A 25,230-nucleotide genomic window follows, 5' to 3' on the forward strand; every position below is an offset into this window, starting at 1 on the left:
TACAATTCTTAATTGAAATATTATTATTTTTACTTGAAAATTAACAAATTATTCAATTTCATATAAAAAATAAATATTAAAGTGAGAAAAAAGAGATATTTTGACATTGAACTTGGATAAATATTAAGTTTTTTTTAGTGAAATTAAAAATATAGCATTAAATATAAATATATATTGAAATTATATTTTTTTTTAGTTTCACCGGTTCGGTTCGGCCCGGTTCGGTTTTTGAAGACATGGAACCGGATCCGAAATCGGTCTAAACCGGTCCGGTTCGGTTTTTGACCGGTTTTTGACTTTTTGGTCAGCTCGGTTTTTTTCCGGTTTGGTTCGGTGTGGTTCGGCTCGGATTTCCTGTTTGCCGGTTTGAGTGCCCACCCCTAGGTTCCGTCAAAAACTCTGTTAGTTTGCTAACGTGGCATATATGTATATCATAAAACATCCTTGAGGTTCACAGACCTATCACAAATGGTCCTTATGAAATTTTTAAATTTTTTAAATTTAAAATTCATAACATTTTTGTTTTCTTTTTAAAATTTTATGAATTATAATTATTTTAAAAAATATATTAAATTTTAAATACATGTGACACTATATTATTGTAGATGTTGGCTCCATATATATGCCACATCAACAAACTAATGAAGTTTTTAAAAAATAATTTAAAATTCATAAAATTTTAAAATGAAAAACACTAAAGGTTTAGGGTTCATAAATGGTCCTCAAGATTAAAATCCTTCTATAAATGATTTTTTCATTTATAAATAATTTTAAAAAGAAAACCAAAATTTATGAATTTTAAATAAAAAAATTTATAGGGACCATTTGTGATAAGTGTGTAAACCTCATGGATGTTTTGTGATATATATGTATGCCAAGTCAGCAAATTAACAGAGTTTTTGACAGAACCTAACGGCAGGGACCATTTGTAATTGCACATACTAACCTTGAGGACCATAAGTGACACAAAAAAACATTAAGGATGCAATCTGATAGTTTCGTAAATCTTAGGGACGTTTTGTGATAATAAGCCTACTGAATATATGTGCTCTAATAAATAATTTATTATTATTGTTTATTAGAAATGTTGCAAACCGACACAAAAGCATTGTGGAGATTTGTCATTCAATCATATCTATCGCGAGGCGAACTTCACGGTAGATGCCGTTACAAATTTGGGCTATGAGCTTAGCTCTTCTAAGTTGTGAGAGTCGGGCTTGCTTTCAAATTGTTCGGTTCCTTTCTTCTTCGACCTGTTTGGGTCAACGTGCCCTCATAGTTTCTGTTTATAATTTTCTTTTTTCTTATATAAAAAAAATTACCCTTCATTTGGATGACAAAATTGAAAATTACATGAAATTCTAAAATGACGTAAAATGTGAATTAAACTTGAAATTTTGATAAAAGTCTGAATTTGTAAATTGACATGAACTAATTCTCGTATTTGAATTTTAAAAAATTGAAATTTGGAGGAGTTTAAAAAAAAACTTTATAAATAAAAGTTAAATTACGTACTTTAAATCCATTACTCTAATAAGAAACTTTATAAACTCTAAAACATTAATTTCTATCATTTTAAACTCCGTATTTTTGAATCCCTTCACATTTTTAAATTTTCTCAACCAAACGCTCTGGGGATAGAAACAAGACGAAGGGTGCAGAAAAAACAAAAGTTAGGGTGTGAAAATCAAAATCCAATTTGGTTCAATTGAGGCGTGAGTACCACGTGCTTCTTGGCGCGTACGCCTACCTTCCCCACTCGAAGCCCTCCCCTCTCTGACCTGCATTTACCAAAAACCAGAGCACAAAACCGAGAAAACCAGTGGACATGTCAACCACCATTTCCACACAAAAACATAAACACAAACACCACCCACGGCTTCTTTTGTCATAAGCTCTCAAACCCTTCTCTCTTAACCTCCAACCCATAATTATTAATAATTAATTAATTAATTAATTAATTAATTAATTAATTATAATTAGTAGTACTATTTTATAAATCAATACCCAAAAAGAATTGTTCTGGTCCTCTTTTGTTGTTGCCGTTGTTATTAGTTTTGTTGCTTAAGAGGTCAATTAGTCGTTGAGCTTTCTCTTTCTCTGTTTGATCGGCTGGTAGTTCCTATGTTTGACTCTAATTGAAGCAACCCTTCTCTCTTAAGCTCTGTACTCCAATGGCTTTTCTCCTATTCTCTTTGATTTCTCGCTTTCGCTTGCATTTCCAACAAAGAGGTTTGGTGGGGAAGATTCGGAGTTGAATTTCTCGAATGGGTTGCTTGAGTTTGGATATGGGGGTCGTGAAAATTTTGGGGTTTTTGTGGTCTCAGAGAAGGAAGTTGAGGTTTCTATACTGGGTTGCATTCTGGTTGTGTGTAGCTTTGGTGCTTTTTCAGCCGGTGGCGGGTCTCAGACCCTTGCGGGAAAGGACTCGCTCGTGGGGTGATGAGGTTGGTATTAGAATTTTTGGTTCTTTTTGTTTTTGTGCTTAATTTGGTTGTATTTGGTTGTTTGTGATTGAAATGCATGATGTTTTAGGGTAAAGACTCTGAATTTCAATGTGGAAATGTGATTTTGATCTGCTAAGTGCTGCTATGTGTGTGAATTTTGATGGGAATGATGGAGATACGATGATAATTGCAATATCAAAGGTCATGAGGTTAATGGAGGAGCTCAATAGTGGTGTTAGAAGTTCTACATACTTGCTAGAAAACGTAAGGGTCATGTTCTGAACCTTGTTATGAAGTTGGCTCGAATGCCAGCTGATTAATAAGTCATGGTTCTGAGTTATTTAGTGGAAAATTCTGAGTTCTGCTGCCTATCATGATTCAAAGTTAGTTTAGTTGGATATAGTGAGTTTTACATAAATCTATTGTTGTCTTCTGTTTTGTGAATCCAGCTACCTCACTTAACTGCAGTTGAAACTATGTTACGTAGGTTGGTATCATATAATTTGAATGTTGATTTAGCCACCCATTAGTACTTAAGTTATATGAACAAGGAGAAATACGAAATCGTCTCTGTTTGCTGGTTACTTCCGTGGTAGAGTTCATTTTTAGGCAGCATAAAGCTCATCTGTGCATCTTACAAACTCCATTCTATTTCTAGTGAAAATAATTTGTACACGATTTTGGTAGCCCAAAGATAACGTGTTTAGGTTTGGCTTACTCTCTCTCACGCGTATTATTCTATTATTTGTATTGATTCTTGAGGTTTAAGTTTGCAATTTCATTTTTGTACATTCATTAAATCTGTAACCACAGGAAAAATAAAGGAAAGATTCAATCACGTAAAGGCTTAGTTTGTTGTTTACTGCTAACCGATAAATTTTTTCAATTACAGCACCTGCAGACATTTACAGTATCTTTTTCTGAAGTAATCTCATCATGTTTATGACCAATTTTTTTAAATTATTTTTTTTCCTGTCATAAAATTGAGGAAACCAATTAAATTCCTCATTTGTCTGTTTGCAGTGGCTATTTGTAAGAAAGGATGAAAGTGATTTGGGTCCATTTTCTACGTGGAACATAACAGGAACTTACAGAGGTTTGTCACTTTATATTTTTGTACGATCTTATTGCGGCCATTCCTTGCTCAAAAGTTGTTGATTACTAACTGAATCATAAGATATTCTTGTTACTCTGGTCATAGAATTTTGTATTATGAAGCTTATTGCTGGGGTAATTGGGTGGAAGTCGTAGAATTTAGGGGATTGTGTAGCTTTAACCATGCTATTATGAATATACATGATTCCTGAAGGGGAATTTTCATGGACTTCGATAAACTATTTGATAACTTAAAACTTGGTTGATTCAGATGGCTTCAAACTCACTTGAGAGATAGATAGAAGCATGCATGGATAAAATGATATTAATTGATGTCAACACGTTAACAAACCTTGCCCTAGCTGGCTATTACTTTCTTTTGGCATTTGTTTAGTTAGGTTCTGCCCACCCAAGTTGTAGCCTTACTGATGAGGACATCTTTGTCAAACCCATTAGGGTTTACAAAAGAAAGAGATGGAAGAGGAAATCATTTAATTTGGTCTTTAAATCTGGCAATATTGTATTCCTGCGATTAGTTTCTAACTTGTTCTCTAAGTTTTCCAGATTTTAGTAGGATTTTTAGTTTTTCCAGATTTCAGTAGGATTTCTAAGTTTCCTATTTTATTTGGATTAGGATTTCTTACCTAGAATAAGTTTAATTTTCCTTTTCACTCTAGGGTTAGATTATTATAAATACATCTTCTATGTAATTCATTATGGGAGTTGAGTTGTTGAGATATAAAGAAAAGTTTATTTTCCAGAGATTGGGGACTACTTGGTGTGAAGCGAAACCCAGACCTATCCTTGTTCGTTCTATTTTCTGTTTGTCATTATTTTGCTTCTGCTACTCTACCTAAATTCTCAATTCACCCATATCCTACATCACTTACTGTGCTGATCAGAAAAATTTAAGGGTTTCTAATACTCAATAACTAAGATCTTATTGGTTATATGTTTGAAGGTACAGATTTAATGCCTTTGTCTATTCTTTAACCCTCAATGCAATTGTTAGCATCTAATAGGTATACGATTTTGTAGATAATGCTTCCCATTGGTGCTTTCTTAATAAAGATTTTAAAATAACAACGTTTGGAAAAACTTCACAATTACTTATGTTATCGGTTTTAGTTTTCTTAAAAGGTTGTATATACCAATCAAAATCATGGATGTTTTGATAAAGTTTTACATAGAAGGTTGTGAGAAATTTTATATTTTCGATACTTTGGATTGCAGTAAGTTTATACATTAACCCCTTAGTTGTGTTCAAGTACAAGTAATTGTTGTTCCACATCCTAACAATTTGAGGTTTTGAGAACAGTGGTAAGCCAACAAACTTTCCATTATATCAGAGCAGAAGATCTTGAGTTCTGATATTTGCAACTGCAACCTCCCAAATTACATTGAATTCCATGTGTCCCAGTCGTGGAGGAGGCCCCCACATTTGAGGGGGACTGTTAAGAGTTTAAAATGATTGTTCCACATACTAACAGCTTAAGCTTTTTGGGAACAGTGATAAACAAACAAAACTTAATTAATTGAAGATGCAAGAAGATATAATATTTTCTTAGACTTACTTGATTTCACCCCCAGTCGCAGAGAAAACATATTTGAATGAGTTCTTAGAATTGCCTGTCACATGAAGCATAGAGATATGTACTTGTCACATGCATTGGGATGAACACTTAATTTTTCAATTCGTTATGCTTGCCTGATAGGTGCTTGCATCTTATGGTTCACTTTACGTGAAGAAATGGAACTATGATTAAACTTTCTGAATTTTTTGCCATGCTACAAGTAGCGCAATGTCATCAACTGACTTAAATTGTTGAATATACTATAATGCTACGTTTGGATGAGAGATTTAAACGAATGGATTTGAGTTTTAATAAGTTTACATTGTTTAGGAAATATCATTCAAAATACTATCAAATGTCTTTGAAATAAATTCGAGGATTATAAGGGAGTGGGAGTGGCAGAGTTATGGGATAGAGTGAAGTTTTGGGCTGCCCTTTGGGCATCAACTTCCTTTGCCTTTAAGGATGTACCCTATCCTTCAATTATGCGCAATCTGCTAGCCGTAGTATCTTAAGGGGCTGTTTTATGTTTGGTTGGTTAGTTAGGTGTTGAGTGGCCTTGTGTCTGTTTCTTCGGCTAGTGTTTTCTTTTATCTGCAGTCTAAATGCCCTTGTTTTGATCCTTACAATTTGAATAAAAATGTTTCTATTCAAAAAAAAAAAAAAAAAAATCGAAATGATTGGATTCAATATAAAATTTTAAATAATTAACTATTACTACAGTGAATCTTTTCTGCTTGTATTCTTTCTCTTTCCTCCCACATAGGTGCACACTTTTTCTGCAATGTTAACATTATATTCAAGCACTTTAACTTTATACATTAATGGAGCCTAAATTCAAATTTTCAATTTAAAATCCATTCATTGGCCAGGTGTTTCTGTCTTGACCTGATTAGATGTGTTCTTTACATGTGAGTTGCAGGGACTTGGAAGTTTCCTGATTCTGCAAATAGCTCTTCCAGATTTCCGGATTTTAGAAAATCCGACGGCAACTCTATCATCGAATTAGTTAGCACGCAAACAAAAATAACTGGCGTACATTACGTGCAGGTGAGCAGTTTGAACCTTTAATGACGGTCATATCAAAATAATGTCTGCAAGTGGTAAATAGCATGCGTTTGTCCATGAGATAAAAGGTGCTTGCTTATCGATAAAGGCCCCCGTTGTTATGAATCATATTTGCAAGATGCCATGTTATCTGTTTGTTGATGAGTTTGACATCTATACATATTGCATGCAGGTGATGGGTGGGTGAGTTTTTTGTCTGATGTATGAATGAACTTAGTTCTGTATAAATGTATGTGTATGCAAAATTTAAAAGTGAGATGATTCCATGTACACTAATGGCATGAACCTAGGAGGGCCCTTCTCTTGTGGACAGGCCAATGCAGCAATGCCTCATGATTCTTTTTTAACCTGATTAAATTTTCTCCTCATGGGACATGTTCTCCATGATTTAAGCAGTCAAATGTTTTTGTAGCGTTAACTTGATTTGGCAAGTGTGGCTATTGATTTGTGATTCAGTCTTTATGTGGACTTTATCATTTCTTGTTGAGCTTGATGACCTGCTTTACATTGCCTTATGAGTTAATAGATATATTGAAGCCATAAAGTATTTAATTTAGATGTATTTCCTGGGAACATGTTCAGTTGTAGGATATACAATTGATAGAACTCTTCCTCTAGATATTTATTCTTAGTATTTGTTTTTCGCATTGTTTTTTCGAGTTATTATCATAGGTTTTTAATAAATAATTTCTGTTTCTTCTGTTGGCTGACAACAGGGTGTAATTATTTTCCATGATGTGTTCGACAATGAACACAATGTTGGTGGTGTTCAAATCAAGGTGGAAGGTGTATTTATATGGCCGTTTAGACAACTTCGAATGGTAGCTAACAGGTAATTTTCATGGTTTTTCTTAATCAAAGTTCGTCTCCTCTTTGTTGATTTCGTTGTTTGCTCCTGGTTTGAAATTAAAATTTTCTGTTATACATATTTTCTCTTTCATTTGGCAGTGGAAAAGAGGGAGAGTCCAGTCAAGAAGAAGATTATATGTTGTCAAATCCGTATCATATGGTAGCATCTTTTGTTCTGCTCATTGTTACGCAGGCTAATAACTCTACATGATTTTCTGTCATCTTATGATGCATTGTGTCATGGTGCTCGCTTGCTGTGCTTAGTCATATCTTGTTAGTTTACATTTATGTTGAATTTTGTCATCCGGAATGCCAGAGGCAGGGGTGGAGGTACATGGTGCCCCTGGGGAGTTGTACTCAAGCTTAAAATTTTTTTTTTCCTGAAAAAAAACTAATTGATGAGCTTTATTACATGTACACGCTTAGAAAAGCCCTATTCTATCAGCCTTCCCAAATCCAGTTGAGTCCCATCTTATTTTCCTAATTCTAGTGTATCTTTCTTTGAATTTTAGATCCCCCACATGGCCACACTCCTCTATTCTCTAATCTCTCCACTATCAATCCATTTTTATTTATTGCTTAAATTCAAATTTGTGTTCCAAATAATTTAGTGCACTAGATTTAACTTGGGGTTATTTTGATCTGCTGTCCTTAATTAATATATTCATAATATAAAATGTTTCACTAGATTCATTAAATGGTAATTCATATACTAATTGCCAAAAGAGATATTGTAAAGCAAAGAAGCAGTGAATGTTTCACCTGGGTTTGGTTTCATGTTCCAAGACTGCTACCATTAATTACACTAGTTTAGATTTCGGTATGACATACATGATACTTCTACCAATGAGGGTTTTGGGTTCTCACATGCTACATGCATAATTTCTTTGAACAGCTTGGAGTTTTCTCTTCCCAGGTTTTCCAAGATTCTCCTCGAGATAAGATATGGAGGAAAAGGCATTGTAATTTATCCTACTCTGCTATGAACTCACCTTCATATTGCTTTTATGATGTTATATTAATTTCATTTGCTCTTACTGCAGCTCCAATTTATGAAATGGAGAAACATTGTAATATAGAAATTGCGGGCCAAATTTCACGTATCTCATCCCCCCATAATGGTATTTGAGTTTTCTCAGCGTATGGATTCTTTCTTTCCTTTATGTGCTTCCTTACCATCCTTTTCTGAGAACTTTAAAAAATACAGTATCTGCAAAACGTACTTACACACTTCTTGGCAACTTGATAAGAAATAATTTAGTTTTGGATAATTGAGAAGCTACTTTGCATAAAATTGCATGTCTTATGGAATTTCCCCTCTCCCCCATCCCCATATCTAAACACATCTCAAGTGAAAGGCTAGATCTGATCCATCCCAATGATGACATGTTTACTTACTTGGAATGGGGGAATCATGAATCGGGGAATTCAAGAATAGGGGAGAGAAGGAATGGGTACAGGATCAACTACCCTAATCAATCTATTTCCTGGTTTTTCAGGTATTGGATTATGGATTTTAATGTGGAGCCCACATAATTTTTATTCCTCATGTGTTAGTAAGCGCATGGGATGCCAATAATTGGAATAATTTACCCATGTGTTAAACATAGGGGGAGCCAATACCCATTCCGAGTAAGTAAACATGCTAAAAATAGTCCAATCCTTCTAGTGTAATCCGATCCTATCCTGCTTGCCAAATGGAGAGTATGTAATTAACTATGATCGTCATGTATGTCCATCTTCTGATTCTTATCTTGTTTTGAAAATTCCATACTTATTACTAATTGGCTACATATCTTCCATTAGATGGTGATCGTGATCGTTACCACATAGAAGCATTGATGGAGAGTCCTGCAGTGGATGATGATGGAGATTGCTTCTCACCCTTGGTACTAAATGCTACTTCTGTCAACGTTGAGGTGTACTACAACAAAGCAGTGAACTATACCTTGATGGTCACGTTTGTATCCTTTATTCATCAGTCTTTCAGGTTGATTTCAATGTTATATGCCATTTTTGTGTAGGAGTATTCCTTAATGTATTTCCTCAGGTCTCCTTTCTCCAAGTTCTTCTCTTAATTCGCCAAATGGAACATAGCAACACTCAGTCGGTAAGAATTTTTGTCTAAACATACTTTCAGAAAGAAAAAATATGGATTTTAGTAATACATGCTGTCATTAGTATTATAAGTACGGTATTTATCAGTTCGGTTTTCTTACTTGACAGAAGTAATCACAGTGGCCTTTTGCAGGGTGCTGCCAAAGTTTCAATTCTAATGATTGGCCAACAGGCTATCATGGATGCTTATCTTTGCCTTCTACATTTGACCGCAGGAATACTTGTTGGTAAGTTTAGTGATTTATCGTTATCAGCTTGTTTGTAAATGTTTCCAATCTTAGAAGTTTTAATATAGTTGTAAGACATAATACTACCTGGCTCGGTGTATTCACTTCTCAACGAGTCTTGGGGCTATTCAATTTCAACCTTTCATCTTCTTCCTTGGATCTTACTGATCTGACTCACACCAAACCCACACCACTCCTCAATCAGATTGGTAACCGTCTTCCTATTCCTGCCACACTTCATCATCTTATCCAACTGGGTCCTGAACACACTCTTTGGAATTGTGCGATTGGGATCAGGTGTCATAAGGGATATGGGCAAACCAGGTAACTCTGGTACGACAGTTGCAATGAAGCTGTTGTAATTATACTTACTACAAAAGGTGAAGTTGTTGTAATCATCTAAGGTAGTCAGTTGCCATTCGGATCAACAGATAGCTAAGAAGTAGCGTTTTGGATACTTTGAAGGGTTAATTCACTCATTTATAGTAGCTTTTGGAAACTAGATTTCTGAAGGGCATAAATACCTGATGTGCACTTTAAAATTGCACTGCAAAGTGCAAAATTTCACGTAAATAAATTTTTCTCAAGACCCCAAGGGAGAGTACATGACAGAGTCAGGAATTAGAACATTTTTGCATATCCTTCTGATACTATTAACCATTCTATATTTTTTTCTAGTGTTATTATTCAGGATGGTGGGGTAGGATATTTAATACTTTGTGCAACCTTTATGGTCATCTCATGTATTCATGACACTTTAAATTTCACCTATTGGATGGTCCTTTTGAAACCTTAATTTCCTGTTTCTCCCTATTAACTGTGCCTTTTTGCCTTATTTCTTGTTCATACAGAATCCTTATTTAATGCTTTTGCGACTGCCGCTTTTTTCAAGTTTGTTGTCTTCTCAATATTTGAGATGAGATATCTTCTTGCTATATGGAAAGCTAGTAGGCCGACAAATAGTGGAGAAGGTTGGGAGACAATGAGGCGTGAGCTTTCAGTTTTATATAGCCGTTTCTGTAAGTGCTATTCTGGAATGTATGCTTTGTTTTCATCTGGAATGCCACGTCATCGACTTATGGTTTAACTTTTGAGTTAATAGCATTTATTGGGAATTATGCACACATACAGATGGGTTCTACATGTCCATTAATATCCAATTTTTGAAGTAAATCTCTCTATATTCTCTAGGAAGAAGTATGTAGCTTAAAACAAAAGTTCGAAAGAAAAAATGTCACACAACTGTCAGATCACTTAAAATCAGTTTTTTCTTTTAGCTGAATAATGTTAGGGTTTAGGGTTTAGGGTTATTTACACCCTTATTAACTGATTTTCTAAGGCCGTTTGATAAGTTGTTTGGTAACATTTACCCAGTATAATAAGGTTGAAATTTTCCATCCAAAAGAGACTGGAAGAAAATTGGGTGAGGGTTTTCATAAAATCTCTTGTTATTTCAAGAAATATGTAATGGTTCATAAACTTGACTAATTTAATGGCAAGAAACAATTATCAACCTAGGCTATGAGTGGGTTGACTTTGGAGATGTGCAAACAGTCCCTCAAGCTCCATGCATCTTGAAGATGTTCTTTACGAACTGATCAAAATTTCTTTCAATGTATCAATGCAGTTCTCTGAGATACTGATGTAGTTAGAACTAATACTATCTAACTTGATATACCTAATGATGTCGTTATCATCCAATGTATCAATGCAGTTCTCTGAGATACTGATGTAGTTAGAACAAATACTATCTAAATTGATATACCTAATGACATGGTTATCATCCTTAATCTTGGGTATCATGATGGAGAAAAATAGATCGTAGATGGAATTGATATCCACTATGCTTGATGTGTGCTTGCTGATTTCCATTTTAGGTTTAAACTGTTGACTGAAATAATCATATTATATGATTCTTTGTTTCAAACTTCAGGCTTTATCTAACTGTATAACTATTTTGCAGATGGGATCCTTTTGGGAGGCATTCTGTTCATGTATGAGTTCCATAACTTCCTGAGACCTATTCTTCTCCTTATGTACTCATTTTGGATACCACAAATAATCACCAATGTTATTCGTGATTCGAGGAAACCATTGCATCCTCATTACATCTTAGGCATGACTGTTACTCGGCTTGCAATCCCGTTATACATATTTGGTTGCCCTAACAACTTCATGCGTATTGAGCCCGACAAGAGCTGGTGTATTTGTTTGGGTGTATTTATTGGACTGCAAGCATCAATTCTTCTTCTTCAGCACTATCTTGGCTCTCGGTGGTTCATTCCTCGTCAGGTTTGATGCAACTCTTGTCATCTATATTTTCGTAGAAATTCATTCTTGTTCACATCCTTTTTTATGTCATAATGACACGCACAAGCTAATTGCTGCATTGATAAGGAATGTTAATTATATGGTTAACATGTTGTGGGACTTCCACAAGCTAGGAGCAGATTTATTCTTTTGGACTATAATGCAAATTTCTTCTTGCAGTTGCATGGTTGTTAACTTGTTATCACATAAGAATATTAACATATGATTACAAAAAGAATTGTCACTAAATTATTTTTGAATTTTCATCTTGAAGATCTGTAGACTATCCTTTATTAACACACAAATTTTGTATTAAGTTTTGAATTTCTTTTGTATTTTGAAAATAATATATTTTATGTCAGCTTGTAGCACACCTTGGCATTCTTTCTATATCAGTGCATGTGTTTATAGAGGTGCACATGTATGATTCTCTGCTGCTCTTTCCAAAGATATTTGAAGTTTGCAAGGGCTGTTTGAATACAACAATAACCTTATATATATTTTAAACTTAAATTGTCTTTCGTTGAGGTGCAGTTATTGCAACAAGGTTTCCTTGTGGAAGTGTAATTGGTATTTTACCTTGACAAAGTCACTTGTACATATCATTTCTGTTTGATGGTTTGCAGATTCTACCTGAAAAATATAGCTACTTTAGAAGGTACGATCAGGATACACATCACACAACAGACTGTGTCATTTGCATGACTGCAGTTGATCTCACGCAGCGTTCAAATGATTGCATGGTACAGTGTTGGGATATTTTATATGGTAACAACTTCCTAGACATACGTACTTGATCTAATATCCTATTTCACTTGCAGGTGACACCATGCGACCATTTCTTTCATTCAGGTTGTTTACAAAGGTGGATGGATATAAAGATGGAGTGCCCAACTTGTCGGCGTCCACTGCCACCAGCCTGATCCATCACTGTCTATATCACGTATAGGATCAACTGACATCGCCCAACTCAGTAATCTTGGTAAATTCACTTGATAGCATGCAAGCACTTCGGTATAAACATGAGTTTTTAGGGGTTGACTGCTCCAACGATTTTCTTAATTTATATGAGGCTAATTCTTTACATACCAATTGTTGCATGGATTTTCCCATGTGATTTGAAGATATCTAGTAACGTGAATTTTTAATAATTCAACGACCATAAGATGGCCGTTTCATCTTAAATATTATTTTTGTTGAATGATTTTTTAGTTCCACACATCTCTTTCCCAAAATAATGTTCAACGTGTATTCATACTTTCTGCAAATTTATTCACTGGGTTTTTTGGCTTTTGATGAACTATTCCCACCAGTTTCCAAATGATGATGTAATATTTCATAAATTCTGAATCTGCCATTCTGTATTCCATTTCAGGTTGGGTATTGAATCCATAATCAGCTTGAGTACACCTTCAGAAGAAGGGTCAGACTCAAATCAAATTCCAAACTGTAACTGATTCTGCAACGGCCAACTCTAGCCAATAATTTTTTTTTGCACTGTTGTATAATGTATATCTTAGTAAGCAATTCCATAGGTGCAAATCCTTATTAATCCCATCAATAGTTGGTTCCCTCTGCACGTTTTCATTTTTAGAAGTAGGTTGAAAGATGAGTAATTGTCTTCAATCATGGTTAAAAGGAAACAAGAAAAAATGGCAACGGCTTTGAAGCTGTTTGTACGACATATATGTTTTGTGCATCTTCACATTCATAAGTGACGAGGATGTTGATGAACTTACACATGCTTGTTATAAAATCCGGTAAGCCCTAAGATGCAAGTTTTAAGAACCTACAAATGCCGAGGCAATGCTTGTTATAGAATTCTGATAAGCCCCTAGCTCGATTGAATCTTAGGTCAGCTTGGAGTAAGATTGAGCTAGAGCCAAATTGTGATGAATTGAGTTCTTTCTCATGGACAGTTTCCTTTCCTCTATGGTTAATCTAGTTTGTTACCTTGACTATAAAAAAAACCCTTAACTTAATAGTTGATTCGGCACGAACAGCCCTGCACAATATTCTCTCCTCTGGACGTCGCCTGCACTAATTTATGATAAGCTGAATTTAGTTCATAATGTGGCTTGTTCCCAGAGCTTGAGATTTAGTCGTTCGGGCTGGTAAACAACCCGTCTTGTTGACTTCAGGAAGCCAAGCATTATTTACATATTTGCTTGCCAAGGCTAAGGAATAGGTTTATCATTCTTTTTCTAAAAACGAAATTGGTGTTTGGCAGAATGGTTTTTAAAAGGTAAAAGTTTACTTTTGGTCCTTCTAGTTTGTCGGTTTTATTGCTTTGGTTCCTGTATTTTCAATCTTGTCAATTTTATCCTTGTAGTTTCAATTTGAAACAATTCATGGACACGTTTCAATTTCTGTTAAATTCCTTCAAATTTCATTAAACTTTAGCCACGTGCCCATCACCCCTCAACCCTCACGTGTAGGGGTATTTCAGTTCACTTGAGCCAATCTAATGATCAAACACGAGCTGAAGTTCTTTTGATTCACTTTAGGCGCGATTTTTGAGTTTTGGGTTTCGAAAAAATTTACATCTCCTATTCAAAATTTGGGTAAACTGGGAGGAATTTGGCTCAAGTGGACCAAATACCCCTCTACGTGAAGGGCATGTGATCAAAACTTAACGGAATTGGAAAAATATTTGAACAAAATTGAAACGTGACCTTAAATTGCTTCAAATTGAAAATACAAGGATAAAATTGACAAAATGGAAAAACTACAAGGATAAAATTGACAATTAAAACTATGGCAGCATTAGCAAACTACACAGACTAAAAATGACGTTTTGCCTTTTAAAATGGGATTTGAAAATAACTTAGAGCATCTCCAACCGATGTGGAATGAAGGCTGGAGGTTGAGATGTTATTTTTGACATCCCAAAAGAAAGATGTCAAATGAATATTTTCTTTTCCTTTCTTTTCTTTTCTTTTTAATTAAAAATAAATCAACACTAAAATGTAATCCATATCATTTATAATTGGATCTTCACTTACACTGGTATTTTCAAAAGGACTGACTTAAGGAATGATGGAAGGGAATAAAAAAAGAAATAAAAAAAGAAAAGAGAGAGAAAAATAATAAAATATCACAAGTACCGCCTCGTCTTGGACCATCGCAAGGAAAACTATAACCAAAATCATTTTTATCTGGCATTAACTTGGAACCACGTGCATCTAAAGCACCTTTTACTAAGATGTGGATGATTTGTATATAGCTTTGGATAACCTTGAATTTCATATTTCCGTATATGAAAAGAAGTATAAATATCTCCATATATTACTTTTTCTTTTGATTTATTTATCGTTAATGGCGGAACGAACAGAGATAGAATCAGACCGATTTCCTAAATGCCTTTCTGGATATTCCTCAATGTCCCGGCTATTCACAGAACATGAGAAGCAGATGAATAAGCACCTACTTCTGGAAGAAATCGAAGAATTTCTTCTGTGTAAGATGTCAAGTTGCCACATCAGCCATCAAATTTGAATTTGATGTTTGGTATTTGACATCTCACTTGGAGGTGCTCTTAGAACCATTTCATCTTAGAAATCGCAAAAATAGATTTCAACATTTTCGAAATTGAAAGCGATTTGAGAGGTCCTATGCAGGTATAGCAGGAGTAAACAGGCCAATAGAAGGACAAAAGTGTGTTGCTCAGCACATTGGCATGTCGTAAGCATCCGCGAGCCCTGCTTAAAGTAGATCAAGTCTCCGATCGAGATTAAGTCTAAGGATCAATATGCACGAAAGATTGGGCCCATGATCTGATGTTCATGCCCGACTGGGCATGTAGAGAAACATTCACATGAGATTAGGCCCCCGAAGATCTTATGATCATCCCCATGAAATACATGAAGAAAAACGCTCACCTGCTAGGTCTGGAAGAGCCAACTCACGAAGACAAGCTGCAGAGGGTCCCTTGCAAGCTCAGTGCACGAACATGTCTCGATTTCCTTACAAGGACAGCCTAGGATTGGTTCCATACCCTGCCATTGAGGTCAATCAGCTGTTTCAAGGAGCAGGCTTTTGTCTTCACCAAGGACTACACTTTCTACCAGAAGATCAAGAAACAAGCCAACCAACTATTCAACCTGGGTAAGAAGCATGATGAGTCCCTCTAAGACTACATCAAAAGATTCAAGGCGAAGAACGCCAATATTGTAGGATGCGATGATCAAATCACATTCTCTGCCTTCATGAAGGGTTTATAGCCATGCACGACCTATATCGCGAGCTAACTATCGCTCGCAGCCAGACTCTGGCAGAGGTCTTTGTGACTAGGGAACGCTATGCGCTCTAGGATGACGATCAAATCGTCGTAAAGAAGTTTGCTAAGCAAGCCGAACAACCACCCAATGAGGCAGGTTAGAAAGGTGATAAGCCCAGCATCAGGAACTATGGAGGAAAGTGCAAAGCACTATCCTAAAGTGGCGCACTAGCAGATGAAGGCTATACGAAGTTCACTATCCTGATATATCAAATCTTGGCCCAACTGAAGGATAAACCCTGACTGAGGAGACCACCACCTTTGAAGGAAAGAGTACCAACAAGTACTGTGTCTTCCTTGGAAGATGTACTTCGAAGAGCTCGTAAAAGAAGGTCACTGCACGGAGTTGGTGACTAATAAAGCCCTCAAGCAGATCAAAGATCTCGATGCCGCTAAGGAGCCTTCCCAGAAGGTCATACAGATTAATACATTCTTCGCTGACTCCGAGGAATCTTCGCAAGGAAAAGAAGAGGAAAATTAAACAAGCCATTGTCATCTCCCAAGTTTCAATCAACTGCCTAGCAATTGAAGACGATCTCGTGATCGACTTTCAAAAGAAAGATTTGATTGAGCTTGATCTACCGTACAATGATGCCCTCGTCATAAGCATCCAAACCATGCAAGCTATGATCAAGTGAATTCATGCAGACGAGGGTAGTTCATCTAATATCCTACAACTTTCGGTAGTCCAACAGATGGGCATGGAGGCCAAGATCAACAAGTCAGCCAGGTCGCTGACCTGCTTTAACGGAGCAACCTTGATCATTGTAGGAATGGTAGAGCTCGATGTCTACTCCACAACAGTGATCAGTGCTCATACATTCATGATCATCGACGAAGTTTCCCCTATAATGGTATCCTAGGCAAACCATAGATTGGCAAGATCAATGTCATCATTTTTACCAGGAACCAAAAAATCTGCTACTGAATGACCGGGGGCGGTGTCGCCAGATTAATAGCAATCTGGCGATGACAAGAAGATGCTTAGCTTAAGGGCTCAAGAAAGTAAGCAAGCCCAGTTCGTCTCTGTAAGTCAAGCAGATCTGAAAAGAGTAGAACAAGTAGGGGAGGAAGCAAATACCTTTCCTGACAGTCGAGTAGATAAGAAAAGGAAGGGAATAGCCATTCCCCAATAGGAATTTAAAAAATCAGGACCAAGACAAAGGAATCCATTCGGAGGTCTCTCTTGAAGAAGGATGAAAGCCCGAGGAGGACGTTGAGCTAGTACCTTTTGATCCTGATAAGCCAAAAAGAAAAGTGTTGATCAGCATGCGCCTAAGCCCAAAGGAAAAGATGGAGCTAACAACCTTTTTCCAGAACAACAAAGACGTGTTCGCGTAGTTACCATATAACATGCCAGACATTGATTCACAGATCATGTGCCATCACCTTCATGTCAACCCAGCTAGCAGACCAATAGTGCAGAAGAGACACAACTTGAATCCAAGTTTAACAAGCTCGAGCGAGTTGCCATCATTGAAGCCAAGTTTGACAAGCTCCTAGTTGCCGGCTTCATTGAAGAAGTCTCCTACTCAAAGTGGCTGGCCAACGTTGTTCTAGTGGCAAAGAAAGACCAAGGCAAGAAGAGAGTGTGCGTGGACTAAGCCGACCTTAATAAGACATGCCTAAAAGACAATTTTCCCCTGCCAAGAATTGATCAACTCGTAGATTCAACTTTCAGTAACCAACTGCTAAGCTTTATAGATGCATACTCCTGCTACAATCAAATTATGATGTATGAAGACGATAAAGCCAAGACTTTTTTCATAATCGAAATAAGCACATATTGCTACCTTTGGGATAAAGAATGCAGAAGCAACGTACTGGAAGTCCGTGAACAAAATTTTCAAAGAGCAAATTGGCAAGACTACGGAGGTCTACGTAGACGACATGCTAGTCAAAGCTCCCCAACGAGTAGATCACATCAAGAATCTTGCTGAAGCCATCAGCCTACTCTAAAAGTACCACATGAAGTTGAACCTGAGGAAGTGCACGTTTGAAGTCTCATTTGGCCGATTTTTGGGATTCTTAGTCACCTAAAGAGGCATCGAAGCACATCCAAATGAAACCAAGGTCATCCTCAACATGAACTCGCATGCCACAACGAAAGAGATACGAAGTATAATGGGCAGAGCAGCAGTTCTCAACAGATTTCTTTCGAGGTCCACCGACAAGTGCAAGCCATTCTTAAATGCCTTGATGAAAGGACAAATAGATAAGTGGGATGAAGAGTGCGAAGTAGCTTTTCAAAACTTGATGACCTACCTCACTTCACCTCTCATGCTTTCAAAACCCGCACTAGGAGAAGATTTGTTTGTCTATCTGGCGGTGTCCAACTCAGCAGTCAGCTCAGCTCCTCTTTGATACAGAGACTCACTATCCGAAAATGGAGAGGCTCATTTTGTCCCTTGTAGTTTTGGCGAAAAAGTTAAGACTCTACTACCAAGCTCACCGAATCATCATCATGAGAGATTTTCCGTTGAGATCGTAGTTGAATTTGGAACATGACCATGAAAGAGTCTGACGACTATGAACCATAAAGATGCGGCGGAGGAAGTAATATGGGTAAACATGTTTGGATGTAGATATGAGTTTTTATTTATTTTATTTATATTATGTTTATGTTCAACTAAAAAAAAAATTGAGTAAACGGTGTTAAGGGTCTGGTTATGTAAAGACGGGTGTCAAAATATTTTAAAGAATTTTATATCGTTGTTCGGTTGAATCGCAAATACCAGAAACCAGCAATTCCCGACCAAATTTGTGGACGACAAATTGCTTGCCCAAACAGTCTACGATCGGTGTGGATTGGTCAATGAAACTGACTAATGACGATTGCAGATGTGGTATTCGAATACCAAGACGAATTTGTTGGAATGACTATGGACTAGTTTGGTAGTTTTGTATTGCTCTGCTATGAGCAGCAGTGTCGATCCTGAATTTTTCAGGGCCCAGGGCAAAAGTAAAAATTGGGCCCCTATATATATTTATGTTATAAAATGAACGGAATATGTGCTAAAATATTGAGCTGCACGTAAAGTAGATGAGGCACAGCATTTAACGAGGTTCGGCTATGCCTACGTCCTCGGAGAGCAGTAGCAGTAACTTTTTCACTATACACTCACCTTCTTTCTTCCTTCTTCTCTTCCTCTTCACTAACCCTCTTCTCTTCTCTGATGGAGGTATCTATTTATAGGCCAAAGACATTATTTGTTCACTTCACAAGCATTTGGCTTCACTTTGAATAATTAAGGTGAACAAGCATCATTAATATTCTTCAATCAATTGGGTAGTGGGGCTTGCCATTTTGGGATCCACATTGTTGACTTTACAACACTCCCCCTTGGAGACCACAAATGATATGTCGGTTGCATCATTAAAGACTTGCTTGGAGAAAACCTAGTGAGGTAGAAAACTGATGGAAGGAAGAAAGAAGAGTACAACAATCTGTATAGCATACTTCTGGATGCTCCCCCTGATTAATATCTCCCCCGGATGTCTTCATGACTATCTTTTGGAGTGAGAATCTTTCGGAGTGAGTGGAGGATGTAGCCATTAACAATTCTCGTAGTTGAGTAAGTAAATATATTTCCAGTGAGCTATCTCTATGTAAATCATAGAAATTTTCAGAGTCCGCGTTTCCAACAAAACTTGGGCTATTTGTAAGTTCACTTGAAAAGAATATGCCCGTACATGGTGTTATGCGGAGATAGCATCAAATATACCTCACATCATCCCAAAATGATGGTGATGGAGTTGAGCTCTATCTGGAAAATATGATGTCCGGTCCAATATACTTCCGGAAAATCCTTAAAGTGTCCAACGGATAATCCTCATAAAAATGCTTCAATACTTTCTTAGTATAAGCAAGAATCTCGTTGGCATAATGCTCGATCCTTAAGTCGAGACAAATATTTCTTGAACTCTTCAGAAGTTTTAATATGTTGCAAACATATTATAATCAATATACTCACTGAGGCAATTTATGTACATTAGTATTGAGTACAGATTTTGTGCTTCAGGCACATGTCCTTCAGGGACTTGCTTCATGCAATTTCAATCCTTTCAAGGATTTTGTTTAAAGGGATTAAACTTTATGACACATTATATAGCTTTAACCCAGCTATTTATACATCTTTAGGGAATCACTTTTGGTGATATGCTCCGTGCATTTAATAACCCTTAAAGATAACATGTTGGTCTCCGTAAATGTGCAATAAAGGGGCACAATTGAATCTATAAATATGGAGAAAACCCAACATTCCTTGTTTATGCCAAAAACATTGTGTCATACAAAGTAGGTATATTCCCTTTTATTCCGAACACCCAAGTATAACTTTCAATATTAACATCTTTTGGGGTTCGTACTGTGGGTTTGTTCTTTCACGTTCATTCTCATCTATAATGGAATTGCCTCATTCCATTTTGGCCAATGATATTGTCGACATTTAATAATTGAACGTGGTTCCAATCAACACAACCCATTGATGATTTGAGTAGCTACTCCAAAATCAAAATTTGTCATTCATCAATTCATGATCCCACCATTCTCATGTGCATGCGCATGCATCAATTATAAGCATTTCTTTGCTTTTGGGTACCCAAGCCACTGCAGGGGGCTTTTATTATGTGAGAATGTGGATTATAACCTCCAATGGAGCGTTATTTTATAGTAGGGGGTGGATAATCTCCATTTAGGGAGTTGGAACATTTAGAACCCATATATCTGTCATGCTGCAGGCATGCCACAGATTAATACATACATGTCAATTAATTTATGGGACTTTAACCCATACAATTTGCTACGCATTAGGCGTGCACAATATCAATATTGACATGTCAAAGGATTGTCCTTTCGGGACTTCAATCCACATCATTTGCTACGCAACAGGCGTGCATCATATTGATCACTGCTATACCCATATTTTGTTCTTATGGGACTTTAATTTGTGCAGTGTATTATCAATGTATCCAACTTGCAATCTGTAAAATTTGCGTTAATAATTCATGGATACATACAAGCCATTCTTTTGGAACGGACTTATCTCCCCATTTGGTTACCTTTCAAGATAAAATATCAAATAAGTATATAAGCATAAAATAACACAAGTATTGCTTACATCCTTAGGTGGGAGAAACTTTTCTCAAGTATCATTCAAACTCGTATCGGCCCAGTAAATATAATGTAGTGCTTGATGATCTAGTTATATCCTGCAAGAGCAAAAATCACAATTCTTCTCTCTGTCAAAAAACAAATAACCCTCAGAGTTAGGATCACCGCATGGATTCTTTCTTCGGATGTTCATTCTAAAGAAATAAAATCCTTTATGAACAGAGAGTTATAAAAAGAAAGAAAAAATACAAAAATTGTGATATTGATTGCAAGGTAAGGTAAGCAATCAAGGAAGGAAGTTGGTGGGAGCAAACAACAAGCTCTCATTTCTCCTAGTCTAGAAGGACCTCAGGAGATTAGAGCATAAGGTCGCCTTCACAGTTCCCTGATGTAGCGGAAACGTGATCAGGGATAGTCTCGCTTCCTGAATGGATGATCATAGATAGTCTTGCTTCTCGGGCATATTGAGTGCTCACTGATAAGAAAAACAAGTAGATATCGCATCACTAGGTATGGAGAAAATTGGATGTCTTCTGCAAAGAAAATTTCGTTAGTAACACATTTATACACAAATAAGAGGAATAGGTAGAACCGGTGAATTTCAAATTAACCATAGGAAAATTGCGAGATTCTCGGGATACTTTTGAAAAAGTAGCTCTGTGAAATCCGTAAAGCAAGATCGGCTTTGACGAAAATAATACTTGAAAATGCCGAAAGTGCCGACATGCATTATTAGAGGCCACGTGAAGTTTTGGACTCTGGGAAAGAAAAAGATAATATGGGGATTCGAGAAGATATTGGGATCCTGGAAATGTTGCCACATTTTCGTCTATAGATATTGCCTTTACAAAACTTGATTGGAGCAACTGCGTTTCAACTCAACTTCCTTCATTTTCTGAAACTTTAGTTTTTCTAAGACTTTCTTCGAAACCTTCTTAAAATGGCTTCCTCTTCTTCCTGCCCAAATTATTTCAATTTAAATGATGCTCCCACAACAACCAGTGATGCCAAAGTTTGGCGTCCATCCTTTGTATCCCAAAATCGTCATCTCACAGTTAATGATTCTATGATGATGAATGATGCTACTGCTGTCATAGTAGCTAGGAATTTCATTACTCCAATGGATGAAATATTGTTAACAGGGAGGTCTGAGGAAGAGGCTATTGATGACTCAATGGCTTCTAGCATTCAGAGTGCTGCTTCTGTTTCTAACATGGCTGATCGTTTGCGTGCTAGAGCAAACGAGATTCAGAAGCTAACAACTGAAAATTCGTCTCTTCAAAGAATGCTTCATGAGTCTCAACAGGAGGTTGAGAAACTTAAAGGGGAGAATAATGCTTCATGAGTCTCAACAGGAGGTTGAGAAACTTAAAGGGGAGAATAATGCCTTGTTGAAACTGGTGAGTTCGTACTCCGTTGATACACTGAGAAGGCTAGACATGCTGCAGGTCTCCAATGAAAGAATTTTGGGAGACCACGAGAGGCTCATGGCTAAGCTTAAGAGGCGTCGTCCTCTTTCTTCAGAGGCTTCCAGAACATAATGTAATTTTATAGATTTTACAGGGCCTGCACCTTCATTGCAGGTGGAAAAAAATCTATATGTTGTATGCTCCTTTCCTGTTATAATAATTGCGCACATTCTTAAACTTACACCTGTGGTTTTTACGTCTTTTCAAAATGACGGTTTGGAACCTTGTGCCTTATAGGTTCAAATAACCACATCAACTCTCCCAAATTTCATATTTCAACGCATGTGAGCCCGTAACTTCTGGCCCGGGCTAAACACAAACTCAGAATTTATTCGCCCTTTTCAAATGGACATGAAATATGAATTGAGTAAAAGCCACGATAATATCGCAATATAGTAGTGAAGAGCATTAACTAATATATGCCCACAACTTCAAGTTCGGGATCTCTCATATATTTGGATCCATGGGCTTCCGGCCCAGATATAACAAAATATGTGGGGAGCCTCAATTCATCATTTGAGGTTTATACTGATATTATCCATTTCACGGTGTATTCTTAACAACCGGAATTCACAAAATATATTTCTTCCTTGAGGTGTCGATTATAACATAATCAAACTTTATTAAATTCATCATTTTCTTATGCCAAAGAAATATGTGGTGTACCACAATTTGCAATAATACCTCAAGGGTTGTCCATTTAACTGTTGGAACTTTAGGTTCTCAACACTGTTAGATTTTGAACTTCATGCCAAAATCACATATTCTCATGGTATGGACATTCAATCCCCTTAGATTTTGAACTTCGGGCCAAAATCACATATTCTCATGGTATGGACATTTTTACAATTTTTGTACATATTTCTGGACTTCAAGCCCTTACATAATTGTCCATATTTTGAGGAACTTCTGGCATCTCATTTAATTGCTCATCCATGAGTTTAAGGAACTGCAGGTTCCCTTTTGTATATAGTGACGGTTTACCCAAAATGGTTAATATTTATGTATCCGTCACTATTCATATATCCGGTACTATTCATCAAGTCATGAATACGTATCTATTCATGTGTACAGTACATTTGCCAGTACAGTTATTATCCATATGTACTGCACTATTAACCAATACGATACTGTTACATCATTAAGGAACCTCAGGTCCTTATTTACATGTCAAGGATCAAGGACCCTCAAGTCCAATCACATGTTTACAAATATAGTACCGGAGAGACTGCCAGCTCTCATATCAATATCATCATCAAGGATCTTCAAGCCCTGATGTAATTGTATGATGAGGATCAAGGAACTTCTGGTCCTGATCTGTATACTGAAAAACTCATCATACCACACAATTAATCCATAAAATAAATTGCTTGTAAATAAATTACTGGTAAATAAATTACTGGTATGGACGATAAACCCGCACCATACTTTAAATAAATGTAAATGTGCGGTAAAATAAATTCATAAAGTATGAGGGTTAATTCCACATCATACTTTAAATAAAAGTAAATGTGCGGTAAAGTAAATTCATAAAGTATGAGGGTTAATTCCACATCATACTTTAAGTAAAAGTAAATGTGCGATAAAGTAAACGTGCTTGTATGGGCACTAATTCTGCTCCATACATTTAAATAAAAGTAAAGGTATGGACGATAAACTCGCGTCACCCTTTTAAATAGATACTATTATATGCGTAATGAACCTACACCATACAATGGATAAAACCGCCACTATATATATATATTCATAAAGTATATCAGTATTATAAATAAATATATATATATATATATATATACACACACTTTATATAACGTGTTATATTATATTACCACCTTTCAATATTAATATTATAATATATATATATATATAAGATAACCATATATAAAAGTAAACAATAATCGAATGATAAGGATGTGTTCTGTGTATATGCATGCTCCCAATTGCATATGTTCTTTTCTTTTTGCCATTATAATATATTAAACCAAAAACAGCTTTCCAACATATCTTATCATATTAAATTGGTTTTGTGCATGTTTGAATTCAAGCCTCTGCTTTTCCAATGTCACCAGTACACCTGCATTAACCTTACTATGTATTAAATATTGTAAAGAAATAATAAAATAATGGAAAAGTTTAGAGACAAGGAGCTTATCCTTCCAGTTGGTTTGCTCGTATATCTCTCTAGCAGACCACAGCTCCTTCACTACTTTTCTTCCTTACATCAACATAATGGTTAGTAGTATAAATAATAGTGTAGCACAAAAATTATACCTGAGAGCTTCTCGTGCTGATAACGTGTTATAAAATGAACGGAATATGTGCTAAAATATTGAGCTGCACGTAAAGTAGATGAGACACAACATTTAACGAGGTTCGGCTATGCCTACGTCCTCGGAGAGCAGCAGCAGTAACTTTTCCACTATATAAAATAATAGGGCTACAACTTTAGTGTTTACAATATGTGTGGCTCACTGAATTTTCTCTCTTGGAGAATTTCTCTCTGCTCTCTTTCCTCTCCACTCACTCACCTTCTTTCTTCCTTCTCTTCCTCTTCTCTAAGCACCCTCTTCTACTGATGGAGGTATCTATTTATAGGCCAAAGACATTGGCTGTTCACTTCACAAGCATTTGGCTTCACTCGAATAATTGACAGACAAGCATCATTAATATTCTTCAATCAA

General features: G+C 36.3%; 1 protein-coding gene across 3 annotated transcripts; it reads left to right on the forward strand.

Moving 5' to 3' along the window:
* Positions 1 to 1,797: 1,797 nt before the first annotated feature.
* LOC117622100 (transmembrane E3 ubiquitin-protein ligase FLY2) lies at positions 1,798 to 13,426 on the forward strand. Of its 3 annotated transcripts, none has more exons than XM_034352640.1 (15): positions 1,799 to 2,447; positions 3,471 to 3,543; positions 6,039 to 6,166; positions 6,901 to 7,016; positions 7,133 to 7,193; positions 7,950 to 7,995; positions 8,077 to 8,154; positions 8,840 to 8,997; positions 9,084 to 9,143; positions 9,285 to 9,378; positions 10,230 to 10,397; positions 11,342 to 11,670; positions 12,315 to 12,431; positions 12,510 to 12,670; positions 13,064 to 13,426. In XM_034352640.1, the coding sequence occupies exons 1-14, from the start codon at positions 2,268 to 2,270 to the stop codon at positions 12,609 to 12,611; spliced, it is 1,710 nt and encodes a 569-aa protein (XP_034208531.1). In that variant the 5' UTR covers positions 1,799 to 2,267; the 3' UTR covers positions 12,612 to 12,670; positions 13,064 to 13,426. The 3 variants fall into 3 exon arrangements, with proteins under 3 accessions (XP_034208532.1, XP_034208531.1, XP_034208530.1); XM_034352639.1 differs by having other exon boundaries at positions 2,025 to 2,447; positions 7,929 to 7,995; XM_034352641.1 differs by lacking the exon at positions 10,230 to 10,397 and having other exon boundaries at positions 1,798 to 2,447; positions 7,929 to 7,995.
* Positions 13,427 to 25,230: the final 11,804 nt, after the last annotated feature.

The sequence above is a fragment of the Prunus dulcis genome, chromosome 3 (assembly GCF_902201215.1).
Source record: "Prunus dulcis chromosome 3, ALMONDv2, whole genome shotgun sequence".
NCBI lineage: Eukaryota > Viridiplantae > Streptophyta > Magnoliopsida > Rosales > Rosaceae > Prunus > Prunus dulcis.